A 14,108-nucleotide genomic window follows, 5' to 3' on the forward strand; every position below is an offset into this window, starting at 1 on the left:
GCATTTCTATACTCTAATAACAAACTAACAGAAAAAGAACTCAAGAACACAATACCATTCATAATCGCAACAAAAAGAAGAACATACCTCAGGGTGAATTTAACTAAGGAAGTGAAAGACCTATACAATGAAAATTACAAGGCTTTTCTGAAAGAAATGGATGACGACATAAAGAGATGGAAAGACATTCCATGCACGTGGATTGGAAGAATAAACACAGTTAAAATATCCACTCTACCTAAAGCAATCTACAGATTCAACGCCATCCCAATCAGAATCCCAATGACATCTTTACAGAAATAGAACAAAGAATCCTAAAATTCATATGGGACAACAAAAGACCCTGAATTGCTAAAGCAATCTTGAGAAAGAAGAACAAAACTGGAGGCATCACAATCCCTGACTTCAAAACATACCACAAAGCTACAGTAATCAAAACAGCATGGTACTGGTACAAAAACAGGTGCACAGATCCATGGAACAGAACTGAAAGAGCAGAAATAAAACCACACATCTATGGACAGCTAATCTTCGACAAAGGAGCTGAGGGCCTACAATGGAGAAAAGAAAGTCTCTTCAACAAATGCTGCTGGGACAACTGGAAAGCCACATGTAAAAGAATGAAAATTTGACCATTCTTTTTCACCATTCACCAAAATAAACTCAAAATGGATCAAAGACCTAAAGGTAAAACCTGAAACCATAAGGCTTCTAGAAGAAAATATAGGAAGTACACTCTTTGACATCAGTATTAAAGGGATCTTTTCGGACACCATGTCTTCTCAGAGAAGGGAAACAATAGAAAGAATAAACAAATGGGACTTCATCAGACGAAAGCGCTTCTTCAAGGCAAGGGAAAACAGGAGTGAAACAAAAAAACAACCCACTAACTGGGAAAAAACATTTCCAAGGAATACATCCGACAAAGGCTTAATATCCATAACGGATGAAGAACTCACACAACTCAACAACAAAAAATTAAACAACCCGATCAAAAAATGGGCAGGAGACATGAACAGACATTTCTCCCAAGAAGATATACGGATAGCCAATAGGCACATGAAAAGACGCTCATCATCGCTGATCATCAGGGAAGTGCAAATCAAAACTACACTAAGATAGGGGCTGGCCCCGTGGCCGAGTGGTTAAGTTTGCGTGCTCCGCTGCAGGCGACCCAGTGTTTCGTTGGTTCAAATCCTGGGCGCAGACATGGCACTGCTCATCAAACCACGCTGAGGCAGCGTCCCACAAACCACAAATAGAAGAACCCACAACGAAGAATATACAACTATGTACCGGGGGCTTTGGGGAGAAAAAGGAAAAAATAAAATCTTTAAAAAAAAAAAAAAACAACTACACTAAGATATTACCTTACACCCATTAGAGTGACAAAAATAACTGAAACAAATAGTGATAAATGTTGGAGAGGTTGTGGAGAAAAAGGAACCCTCATACACTGCTGGCGGGAATGCAAACTGGTGCAGCCACTATGGAAAACAGTATGGAGATTCCTCAAAAAATTAAAAATAGAACTACCATACAATCCAGCCATCCCACTACTGGGTATTTATCCAAAGAGCTTGAAGTCAGCAATTCCAAAAGTCCTATGCACCCCAATGTTCACTGCAGCATTATTTACAATAGCCAAGACATGGAAGCAACCTAAGTGCCCATCAACAGATGACTGGATAAAGAAGATGTGGTACATATATACAATGGAATACTACTCAGCCGTAAAAAAGAACAAAATCGTCCCATTTGCAACAACATGGATGGACCTTGAGGGAATTATGTTAAGTGAAATAAGCCAGATAGAGAAGACAATCTCTGTGTGACTCCACTCCTATGAGGAATTTAAACCTGTGGGCAAAGAGAACAGACTAGTGGCTACCAGGGGAAGGGGGGGTGGGGGCGTGGGCACAAAGGGTGAAGGGTTGCACCTACAACACGACTGACAGACAATAATACATAACTGAAATTTCACAAGATTGTAACCTATCATTAACTCAATAAAAATTTTTTTAAAAAATAAAATAAAGTAAAAAATCTCACAACATGAAAAAAAAAATACCTAGGAATAAATTTAACAGGGGGAGCGTGAAAGGGGTGATTAAGCACACGTGTGTGGTGATGGCTTATAATTAGTCTTTGGGTGGTGAACATGATGGAATCTACATAGAATTTGAAACATGCTATGATGTACATCTGAAAGTTATATAATGTTATAATCAAATGTTACTGCGATAAAAAAATAAGAAATAAAAGATCTATACAAGGAAAACTATAAGACATCACTGAAAGAAATCAATAATGACAAAAGAAATGGGAAGATATTCCATGCACATGGATTTGGAAGAATAAGCATAGTTAAAATGTCCATTCTAGGGGCCGGCCCGGTGGTGCAGCGGTTAAGTGCGCACGTTCTGCTTCTCAGCAGCCCGGGGTCCACCGGTTCGGATCCTGGGTGCGGACGGGGCACTGCTTGGCAAAAGCCATGCTGTGGAAGGCGTCCCACATACAAAGTAGAGGAAGATGGGCATGGATGTTAGCTCAGGGCCAGTCTTTCTCAGCAAAAAGAAGAGGATTGGCAGTAGTTAGCTCAGGGCTGATCTTCCTAAAAAAAAAAAAAAAGTCCATTCTACCTAAAGCAATCTATAGATTCAATGGAATCCCAATCAGAATCCCAATGACATTCTTCATAGAACAAAGAATCTTAAAATTCACATGGGTCAACAAAAGACCCTGAATAGCTAAAGCAATCCTGAGAAAGAACAACAAAGCTGGAGCATCACAGTGCCTGACTTCAAAACGTACTACAGACCCATAGTGATCAAAACAGCATGGTACTGGTACAAAAACAGGCACACAGATCAATGGAAGAGAACCGAAAGCCCAGAAATAAAACCACACATCTACAGACAGCTAATCTTCGGCAAAGGAGCTAAGAATATATAATGGAGAAAGGAAAGCCTCTTCAATAAATGGTGCTGGGAAAACTGGACAGCCACATGCAAAACAACGAAAGTAGACCACTACCTTTCTCCATACACAAAAATAGACTCAAAATGGACCAGAGACTTGAAGGTAAGAGCTGAAACCATAAAACTTCTGGAAGAAAATACAGGCAGTCCACTCTTTGACATCAGACTTAAAAGGATCTTACTGAATACCATGTCTACCCAGACAAGGAAAACAAAAGAAAAAAATAAACAAGTGGGACTTCATCAGACTAAAGAGCTTCTGGAAGTCAAAGGAAATCAAGATTAAAATGAAAAAACAACCCATCAAATGGGAGAAAATATTTGCAAATCATATATCCGACAAGGAGTTAATCTCCATAATATAGAAACAACTCACACAAATGAACAACAAAAAAACAAACAACCCAATCAAAAAGTAGGCAGAGGATTCGAACAGACATTTTCCAAAGAAGATATACGGACGGCCAACAGCCACATGAAAAGATGCTCAACATCTCTAATCATCAGGCAAAGGTGAATCAAAACTACATTCAGGGGCCGGCTCCGTGGGCAAGTGGTGAAGTTCGCATGCCCCGCTTTAGCGGCCCAGGGTTTTGCTGGTTCAGATCCTGGGTGGAGATATGGCACCACTCATCACGCCATGCTGAGGTGGCATCCCACATAGCACAGACAGAAGGACGTGCAACTGGAGGATACAACTATGTACTGGCAGGCTTTGGGGAGAAGAAGAAGGGGGAAAAAGAAAAAAAAGATTGGCAACAGATGTTAGCTCAGGTGCCAGTCTTTAAAAAAAAAACCCAAAAAGCAAAAAACTACACTTAGATATCTTACACCCATTAGAATGGCTATAATCACCAATACAAAAAACAACAAGTGTTGGAGAGGTTGTAGAGAAAAGGGAACCCTCATCCACTGCTGGGGGGAATGAATGCCGGCACAGCCACTGCAGAAAACAGTACGGAGATTTCTCAAAAAATTAAAAATAGAAATTCCATACAACCCAGCTAACCCACTACTGGGTACTTATCAAAAAAAATTGAAATCCACAATCCAAAGAGACTTATGTACCCCATGTTCATGGCAGCATTATTCACAATAGCCAAGATGTGGAAGCAGCCCAAGTGCCCATCGATGGATGATTGGATAAAGAGTATGTGGTATATAAATACACAATGGAATACTACTCAGCCATAAAAAAAAGATGAAATCGTCCCATTCGCAACCACATGGATGGACCCTGAGGGCATCATGTTAAGCGAAATAAGCCAAATGGAGAAAGACAAACACTGGATGATTTCACTCATACGTAGAAGATAATCAAACTTACGGACAAAGAGAACAATTTAGTGGTTACCAGGGGCAAGGGGTGTGGAAGGTGGCCACAAGGGGCGAAGCGGCACACTCACATGGTGTCTGACAAACATTAATGTACAACTGAAATTTCACAATGCTATAAACTATCATGACCACAATAAAAAAATATTATTTTTAATTTAAAGAAACTAGGAAATCACTTAGGCTGCTAATACACTGGGAAGCAGAAATATGCTAAATCAATTAAACGTAATGTACTAGCCTTTTATTTCATTCTGGCTTTCTTCTCTTTTTCTTTCCAGTTCTTTTCGGTCATAATTCAGCCTTCGCAGGCACATAATTCCACACTGGAAGCTGTTTCTATTTACAAAAAAAAAAAAAAAAATTACAGATGGAAACAGTCAAAAGCCTCCTAGCCAAGGAGCAGGAACTGTGTGCAACGACTGACCTGTGGAAGCTGTCCACCATCTTCAGCTGCCCGCGCAGGTCCTTCTTGGTGAGATGGTCCAGCATGCGCGCGTCCACCAGGCACTCCATGAAGTAGCTGCGGTATTGCGGGAGGCCCAGGCTGGGCAGCCACTCGTTCCCGATCCACTCATGGTTCATGTCCCCGTAGGCGAGCGTCTGCTTTCAACAAGCAAGTACGATCAGTTCAGGAAAAAGAACACCCAAGAGGTCACGAGGGCAGTTTAAATAATCTTTAAACTGGATTTTTAACCTATTACATATTCCTAAAGCTTAAATTAATGACAACACTGTTCTTTATCATTTCAAAATAATTTGATCTCCTATTTACTACCTTTTAAATTTGTCAGTAGAATTTTAACAGAAGGTATTATACCACTGAAAACCTATGACTCATTTGTGTTTATAAATTTAACCTATTTCCCCAACCACAATAAAAATGTAGCTGATAACACATGATCTTTCTGAAGTAATTTTTGTGTATAATAATATAACAACAAAGAATGATCACGACTCATGAACAAGTTTGAAGGATCAATCCAACTGTACACAAAAATATCTGTGGCTGGTTTTAATTTTAACACTTTGTTTTCCAAATTTCCTCAACAAAAAATCTGTTAATTTCAAAATCCGTGTAAAAAGTGAACTGAAGGGGCCGGCCCCGTGGCTGAGTGGTTACGTTGGCGCACTCCGCTTCAGCAGCCCAGGGTTTCACCGGTTTGCATCCTGGGCCTGGATATGACACTGCTCATCAAGCCATGTTGAGGTGGCGTCCCACATGCCCCAACTAGAAGGACCCACAACTAAAAACATACAATTACATACCAGGGGACTTTGGGGAGAAAAAGGAAAAATAAAATCTTAAAAAAAAAGTGAACCGAAAAATAGTTTTAAAAGAAGAGAGAAGCAAGACAACTGACAGAACTGAAAGGAGAAACAGAAAAATCCACAGTTACAGTCACAAGACCTCAACCCTCCTCTGACTCAGTCACTGATGGAACAAAGAAGCCAAAACAGGCAGACAGACCCCCTCAGTAAGGATCCAGAAGCCTTAAACAACACTATTGACCAGCTTGACCTAAGTGACGTTTCGTGGAACACCCCACCCAATAACAGCAGAATACGTTCATTTCAAGTGCGTATGGGATTCTCCAAGACAAATCTCAACAGATCTAAAGGGACTGAAATCATACAAACTATGTTCTCTGACCTCAACAGAATTAAATTAGAAATCAATAATAAAAAGATATCTAGAAAATTCTCAAGTATTTAGAAATTAGCATACGGCTAAATAACCCACATGCCAAAGAAGAAAACAAGAGAAATGGGAAAATATTTCTAACTGAATGAAAGTGAAACACAATCTATTCAAAAATTGTAGGACATGGCTAAAGCAGTGTCTTGAGGGAAATTTATAGTATTAAACACTTATGTCGTAAATGAAGGAAGGTCTCAAAACAACAATGTAAGATTCTACCTTAAAAAACTTGAAGAAGAAGAACAAATGAAATTCACAGCAAGCAGAAGGAAGAAAATAAAAGAGCAGAAATCAATGAAACAGAAACAAGAAAAATAAAACTATGAAACTAAAATCTGGTTCTTCATAAAGATCAGTAAAATTGACTAACCCCTAGACAGAGTGACTAAGAAAAAAGAAAAGACGTACATTACCAATATCAAGAATGAAAGAGGGGACACACTATAGGACACAGACACTGAAAGGGAAAACTGTGAACAACTGTAAGCAACTTAGATAAAATGGGCAAAAGACATCATCTATGAGAGCAACTCATAAGAAAGAGATAAGTTGTATCTTATCAGGACTCAAATTTGCAGTTATAAACTTTCTCTCACATACACATAAAATCTTTACCTTAAATGTCTTCACTGGTGAATCTTACCAAATATTTATGGAAAAAATAACAATTCTACACTATTATTCCAAAAAAATGGAGAAGAAATGCCTAACTCATCCTATGAAGCCAGCACTATCCTGATACCAAAACCAGACAAAGACATTACAAGAAAACTACAGACCAGCATCTCTCATAGACACAGATGCAAAATTCCTCGACAAAATATGAGCAAATTAAATCAATAATAAATTAAAAGAATAAGCTATCACGACAAGTGAGGTTCATCCTAGGAACATAAGGTTGGGTCAACATTTGAAAAATCAATGACATTCATCCTATCAATGGATTCAAAAGAAATACCACTATATCATCTCAAAAGATGCAGAAAAGGCATTTGACAAAATTCATCATTCATTTATGGAAATCTCAGCAATCTAGCAATGGAAGAAAACGGCCTCAACCTGATAAGGGGCATCTACAGCAAACACAGGGCTGACATCACACTTAACGGTGAAAGACAATGTATTCTTCCTGAGATCAGGAACAAAGGGTGTGCTCTCACTAATTTTATTCAGCGCTGCGGTGGAACTCCTAGCCACGGTAACAAGGCAAGAAAAAGAAATCAAAAGCATAGGAATTGGAAAAAAAAAAAAACCTGTCTTTATTTGCAGATGACCTGATTAGCAACATAGAAAATGCACCTACAAACTGGCTGTGAGAACTACAGCGAGCTTAGCAAAGCAGCAGGACACAAGGCCAGGACACAAACACGAGCTGTGCTTCTAAATACTAGAAGTGAACTGGAAACTGAAATTTACAAAATGCCATTCACAATGTCATCAAAGTCATGAAATCCTTAGGGATAAATCTAACAGAACACAGCCAAGCTTTGTACAATGAAAAATAAGCACACACATTATATGTATCTACAGACATATCCAAAAAAGGCACTCGCTGCCCCTCTGTCCGAGACCAGCTGCGCCCGCAGGCCTTCTGCAGTCCCATCACGGAATCCCTGGACACAGTCCCTCTCAACTACCACCATGCTCTGCCTTGAAAACACGGCCTCTGGTCTAATTTATCACTTACACCAACCAAGCTGGAAGAAATGACTCGCACTCCAACAAGAATGCTCAAATTCTAACAGAAAAAAACATTTTCACTATTTTCTCTAAGCAACCATGAGTGGGAAAAACATCAAACATTTTCGGGAAATCATCACACTATCATGTTTTTCACTCTTTCAAACCTTACTCTCATCTCATATGCCTGAGACTTACGCATGAGCATCTGGTCTCATTTCCTTGCCTGTGATTACGTATTCTTAAATGGGCACACAACGCAAAGATTTCTAAATAAGAGAATTCCATGGAAGCGGAACCCTCCTCCTTTTTGTTTACTCATCATACACTCTAGTCACACTTCTTAAGTGGTCAGCGTCAGATAACGTAGGTCAGCGACTGAGGATCAGGCCCAGTCCAGGGAGCCCTCCATCTCCCGGGCCGCCATCAGAGCCTTCTGAAAAAGCCCTTGACACGGATCTCCATCATCGGACAACACCTGGGCCAGAAGAGGCAGCCACTGCCCAGGGCCTGCTAATCCACCACTGAAATGATCACAAACACACTTCTGTGATCTCTGTAAACTGTGAGGGCCGGCGGCAGGGACTGTGGCTGTCCCGCTCACTCCTGTGTCTGCAGCAAGCAGCACAGCCTCCCACAGACAGCCCACATGTGCCACTTGCTAAATGAAGGCACCCACGGCTCTCACCACACCTTGATGCTTTCTTCCCGAGGGCCCGAGGAAACCTTGAACTTCCCCTCGGCTTCAGAGCTGGCCACGAGGTAAGGGCACAGGAGAGGAACACTGTGTGACCGCGGCCCTCAGCAGACCGGGCGGCCTCACAGAGCCCAGGAAGCCTCTTCACTCCTCTCATCTAGGGGAGGCGACAGCGAGAGCAGCTCTTGCTTACTAGAAACACTGAGTGTTGGCTAACTCTGGTGTCGCGGGCACAGCTCACCCGTGTTTGTACTTCTACTGCAGAGAGCAAACATTCCGCTTATTTAATTTACACCTCGTGCCCCTGACACAGGGAATTTCCTACTCAAGTGCTGACAAAGTTCTGCTTCCTAGTGTGAAATACACCGACATTTAAGTAATTACGAAATGCACCCTTTTTAATTCACTGATGGTCATTAGTGGCCTTGTAAAGAGCTAGCTGACCAGGTTAAATCATTAATGAGGATATTTATCTGGTGTAGCAGCACAGAAGGCCCAAATCAGGAGCAGAGGGCTCACACCATCATATTATAGCTTCTCTCTTCTTTTGTTACAAAGAGAGAGAGAATTGGCTTTATGTTGGGCATACAAACAGAGGGAAACTGGCATTTCAACCAACAACTTGTACTCAGGAAAATTCTGATTTGAAACTATCCTGATTCTTTTCAGACATACAACAATCCCGTGAGGACCCTGAGCGCTCCGCCCTCAGCAAGAGCCTCGGGAGACGCCGCCTGCTCACACCGTGCGGCTGTGCGGGTCCCTAAAGTGCGGCATGTCACACAGCAACGCTGGTGGAGTCGCAGGCAGGGACACCGCTGTGTTAGTCGAGCTGTCTCAGAGGAAGGCTGCAAGACACGTGTGGTAGCTTTTTGTGAGCTGAAGAACTGGGGAGCTGAAAACGGAAAAGTACATTAAGCGAGAAGAGGCTTAATTTCTGAGAATTCCATTAGTAAGAAGGTCTTTTGATCAACACAGCATTAGGACAGCACTTAGTAAAACACCAACACGAAGACCCAGACGTGACGTCTCCACAGCAACTCCTGTGCTGGAAAGTTCTCAGAATTCAGTTTTCCCACCGGCAGACCTTGCGGTTAAGTTACCCAAGCGGGTACTTAAATCCGCAACGTCAGGAGCCGCCGAAGCCCCAGGACCGCGTCCAGAAGCCGGTCCGCTACACAGAGCCGTCTACGCTAACCAGAACTGACACCACGGCCCCACGGAAGAGAGGTTCAAAATTGTCCATGAGACGTGCTCTTTAACTCTACGCTCTGCTTCCGACTAATGCTTTCAAATCGTTAACAATATTCTGAAAAAGTTAAGATGTTAAAAATGTCAAGAAAAGTAAATTACGAGTTTTCATACGCCAATTCTTTTTGTTGCTTACATATAGTGAAGAATATAGTATAGAAAGTCTCCAACCTGAGCCCAGCTTCCCTCCTCATCCTCCTGATGTTACGTGGTTAGGAATGAAAAGAACACAGCTGTTAGTATCGGTGAGCTTAGTAAGGCAAGCAGATCAACTTCAGAAGGTGCAGCGAGACGGAGGGGAAAGTTCGAGAAATCAAGGTATCATGCAAAACAACAATCCCAGCTTCTCATGCAGGAGCCGAGGCCCCCCCCGACCCCGGCAAGCACACTCAGCGAGGGAGAAAATGGGCCAGACCCTCAAAATGGAGTGTTCGGCCGAGGCCTCTCCCTAAAGGAGGTGTGAATTCAACCTACTCTAAAGAGAGAGGGCCTACCAATGTAAAGTTCCTGGAAAAATCGAAAATAAGACAAAATACGGATCCTATTTTATACATTTGACTAATACCTAGCGGCAATACTTATCAGGAACAACTGAGTGTAAAATGACCTTTCTGTTTCCCACAAAAAGGCCGGGAATGGCGCCGCTTGTAAGTGGGGTGCCCTGGGAGAAGGACAGGCTCGGGGCGGGACTGACCGTTTGTGGCGAGGCCGCGAGTGTTTCCATCTCCTCATGCGTTAACCAGACATTTCCTGTGGTCTACGGTGACCCAGGGACCACAACATCCAGGGTGAGGGAAGCAGTGACAGAGAGGAAGGTGGCAGACACGTGAGCCACGGGCACACAGGAGGAGCAGGGGAGGCGAGGCCCGTCTCCCCCTCTTCTCATTTGAGATGCCCACGTAGAAAAGGAGAGAACATCGACCAGCTCGCCCTTCTTAAAGAGTGACCACACCTAATTAATGCTGTGTGGTCAGCCACACGAGAAGAGACCATGATTCCTAGAGCTGGATCTGCCCTGCTGACCCCCTGAGGTATGTGAAATATAAAGAGAAGAAAATACATTTTGCGCCTCTCAAAGTGTGAGTAATTCTCCGGTGCCCATCAACCCGCCCCATGCGAAAGGGGCTCAGCCCAGGAAGCCCACGCAGCCAAGCTCCGGACTGGGGGAGACGGCTCGGGGCAGGCGCTCCCAGGACGGGGCTCCCAGGACGGGGCCTCTCGGCCTGCACAACCTCGCCGGGGCGCTCAAGAGGCAGGGAGCAGGGCTGAGTGTGTCCAAAAGAAGGCCCAATCGCAACTCTGCCGGAACACCGGCCCCACGTCCCATCCCTGTCACTGCAGCCGCGGACAGCCAGGCCCCGCGGCTCTCAGCGCAGAGCTTCCCGGGGGACGGGCTCTTCACCACTGTCCGTTAACCTCAGTTCGCAGGACGCGAGCTTTCTCAAAACAGTTGATAAAAACTTGGGGAAAACCACCCCAGCGCCTTCACTTGCAGAAAGGCCACTCTCATGTGAAATGATGGGGGAACAGGGACCAGATCGGATACTGCAACAAAACTTTCCACTGGGAGAAGAGCTGTCTGTGCGACAGGTGAGAACACAGGCTGACTGTCGCTACCACAACTCTTTACTAAGAGGCAAAATCAAACAAACAAACAAAAAAGGCTCTTAACACTTTTTGTGCAAAGGAACTGAGGCCTGAATCGGGCCCTGACCTGCTACTCAGAGAAGCATGCCTGTGAGGCTCTTGGTTTCTTAATCAGGGTTTTTCTCTAGAGAGTAAACCAAAAGCTAAAAGCAGAGAGTGGGCACTGGGCCAATGAAAAGAGTCTGCACTTTAGAAATGAGGCGTTGGCCTGCCCTTATCTCCCAGTAACCGCTAATGTTTTCATTAGATTAGTTTTTAACATTTCAAATAGGAGGACCCTCTTTAAGGACGTTCGAGGTCTCCCCACGGGGAGCAAACCGGATGAGCACAGGTAATGCCTGGTGCGTGCGCACACGCAGGCTAATGGACTGCTCAGAACCCTGAGCTCCCAGGGCCCTCAGCGCCCAAAATGGAAGCACCGAGGGGCCCAATGTCACATTAGAGTAAAACACTGCTTATAGCGCAACTGGGGATCGAGGCTTTTTTCCCTTCACTTTTGATGAATTTATGTCTAAATTTGTGATCGCTACTGTTGTTTTCAGAAACTCCTACTTCTACGTTACAATGCAGCCACTGAAGCCAGGCTGTTAAAAAAGCATTCAATAAAGTATTTTTAACCACTCAGTTTTCACCCGTTAGAAGCTGTGACGTTTCTGCAGGCTGAAATTTTAAACCGGAGCCCTGGGTGTGTTTACGAAGACTTGGAGAAGCAACGTCAGGAGGGGATAAACTGCTTTCAGGGAGACGCACCGTTCTTGACGTAGGAGGGGCTGACGGACTCGTGAGGGACGTGATCGCCTGAATGGCCAGCCTCAGCTTCAGCCTGTGCAGAGGGTTGCTGATGCCGATCTCACGCTGGATCTCCGTGTCTGACAGGGTGGACATGATAGCCCCGCTTTTCATGTTGGCTCGGCAAGCGGCCACATACCAGGCTGGCATCCCAACCCAGAGCTAGAGACAGGAAATGTTGAGGCCAGAAGGTTATGCACACTGTGTGAAATGGATTAACACGTTCACATGAGTCACATACTTGATCCAGGATCGAAAGACGGCTATACCTCCAGCCAGACGACAACAGTTGGCCCATCCCATTGTGCAAAAGGTAAACCTTGTCTCCGGGCTTCCTCGAGCAACTCATGCCTACAAATAACCAGACAGTCACAGTGAAAGACTCGATCACACGCATACAGGAAGCAAGTTAGCAGAGTACTCGCTCTATACACTTTCACAAGCACAGTAGCACATATCTCATTATTTTCCTTTAATCTTCTAAACCATCCACTTAACGGTAGTTTGGTACATGTCATGAAGAACTCCTGAACAATGGAATGCTGAGGGACTCGACAAGGTTCTCTGTAGAATCATCTCCTCGCAGAATTAAAGAATTATTACCCACTTTAAAAAAACCCAGCAGAGCCTTTGTATCCAAGCTAGGACATTCAAGCGAAAACATACTCGCTCTTCTCTTTCTAAATGATGAGGGAAAATATGGAGAAAGAGGAAACTAGACCGGGTCTGAACAGAGAAGCCTGCCTCTGTGGGAGCTTCACAAACGTTCAGCGTTCACACCACCAACACCGAGAACAATGTGGATTTTTAACACTAGGAATGGTCTACTGTAGCAAGCAAGTAGTGGACTGGATTTTGGCTGTTTCTCTTCCACGTTGCTAGTTAGCTAACTAGGTATTTGCTAAATTCAGACATTGGGTCATTCTGTGGTTTAACCCACAGGCTTCATATCCAGAAAATTTCAACCCGGACAGTTTCTACCAGGACCCCAGACGGAGTGTGAGCCTAAGATGCCCTGCGCTGACAGCTACCGTGGGGCAGGAGGCAGGGAGGAGTCCCAGGGCCCTCGTGAGATCAGAAATATTCTGTAGGCCTGATTTTAAAATAGGCGAACTGGAACTTTACCACATTACCATCTTTGCAAATGATTCTGTCTACTGGGAACATGGCTATGTAAGAGAGAACAAAGAAGCTTCACGAATCTTATCTTACTGCTTTGTGCTGTTTACCTCCAAGCCTTTCTAAGACACCCTATTACTTTGACAGGGAGAGCCTCGCAGAGGAGACGGGGCTGCTCACCGCACGCGCCCCGACACCCCAAGTCATTTTCCATAATCATTTCTACAGAACACGTCGTCGAATCTTTTACTTCTAAAGATACGTAACAGCTCTTCAACATATTGAAATAGTATTAGACTTTTCTTAAGACTATGAAGTCTACGGACAATTAAAGCTCAAACGTTTCACACAGGATCTCAAGTAAGTGTTCCTTAAGTCACGCTTAGGCTTCTGGGGAATAACAGATATTGTAACTATCCAGGATAATTCTACCAGAGGATGCAACAAATATCTTAATAGCTCAAGTAGAGTTAAAAAGGGGCAAACTTCTCTAGTTCAAATAAGCAAAGCTACTCATAAATAAAAAAGCAGCCAAGTCCACTGGAACTGCCGTCCCCCTGACACAGGAGGCCAATGCTGGACGGAGGGGAGAGGAGGGCCTCGCTGGGCGGGACCGACCGCCAGTGTGCTGAATTAAGTGCCACTCTGTGTTTCCTGGGGACACGTTCTCCTCGAGGACAGCGGCTCTATCTTATGCAAACACGTCTGTGAGCCATAGGAGCCATACGAGCAAGACAGACACCTCCTTGGCAGACAGAGCAGGGAAAGACCTGAACCCTGACAGCACGGTCAAGGCCCAAGTCCTGCCCGCCTGGCCCGGCGGAGGGGCGGGGATGGCACTGGTGCCGGGCCAACAGGGCTTTCCGATCCCCACACTCTGAAGTGAACTAAACAGGTACTGAGTCCG

At 44.1% G+C, this 14,108-nt stretch overlaps 1 protein-coding gene across 1 annotated transcript; it reads right to left on the reverse strand.

Annotated features, from left to right (window-relative positions):
- Positions 1-4,305: 4,305 nt before the first annotated feature.
- LOC124233581 (liprin-alpha-1-like) lies at positions 4,306-12,615 on the reverse strand. Its single transcript, XM_046650723.1, has 4 exons — positions 12,352-12,615; positions 12,044-12,244; positions 4,744-4,919; positions 4,306-4,655 (listed from the first exon to the last, which is right to left on the reverse strand). Exons 1-4 carry the CDS (start codon positions 12,598-12,600, stop codon positions 4,553-4,555), a joined length of 729 nt encoding a protein of 242 aa, XP_046506679.1. The 5' UTR covers positions 12,601-12,615; the 3' UTR covers positions 4,306-4,552.
- Positions 12,616-14,108: the final 1,493 nt, after the last annotated feature.

Source organism: Equus quagga, unplaced genomic scaffold (assembly GCF_021613505.1).
Source record: "Equus quagga isolate Etosha38 unplaced genomic scaffold, UCLA_HA_Equagga_1.0 205793_RagTag, whole genome shotgun sequence".
Classification (NCBI taxonomy): Eukaryota; Metazoa; Chordata; class Mammalia; order Perissodactyla; family Equidae; genus Equus; species Equus quagga.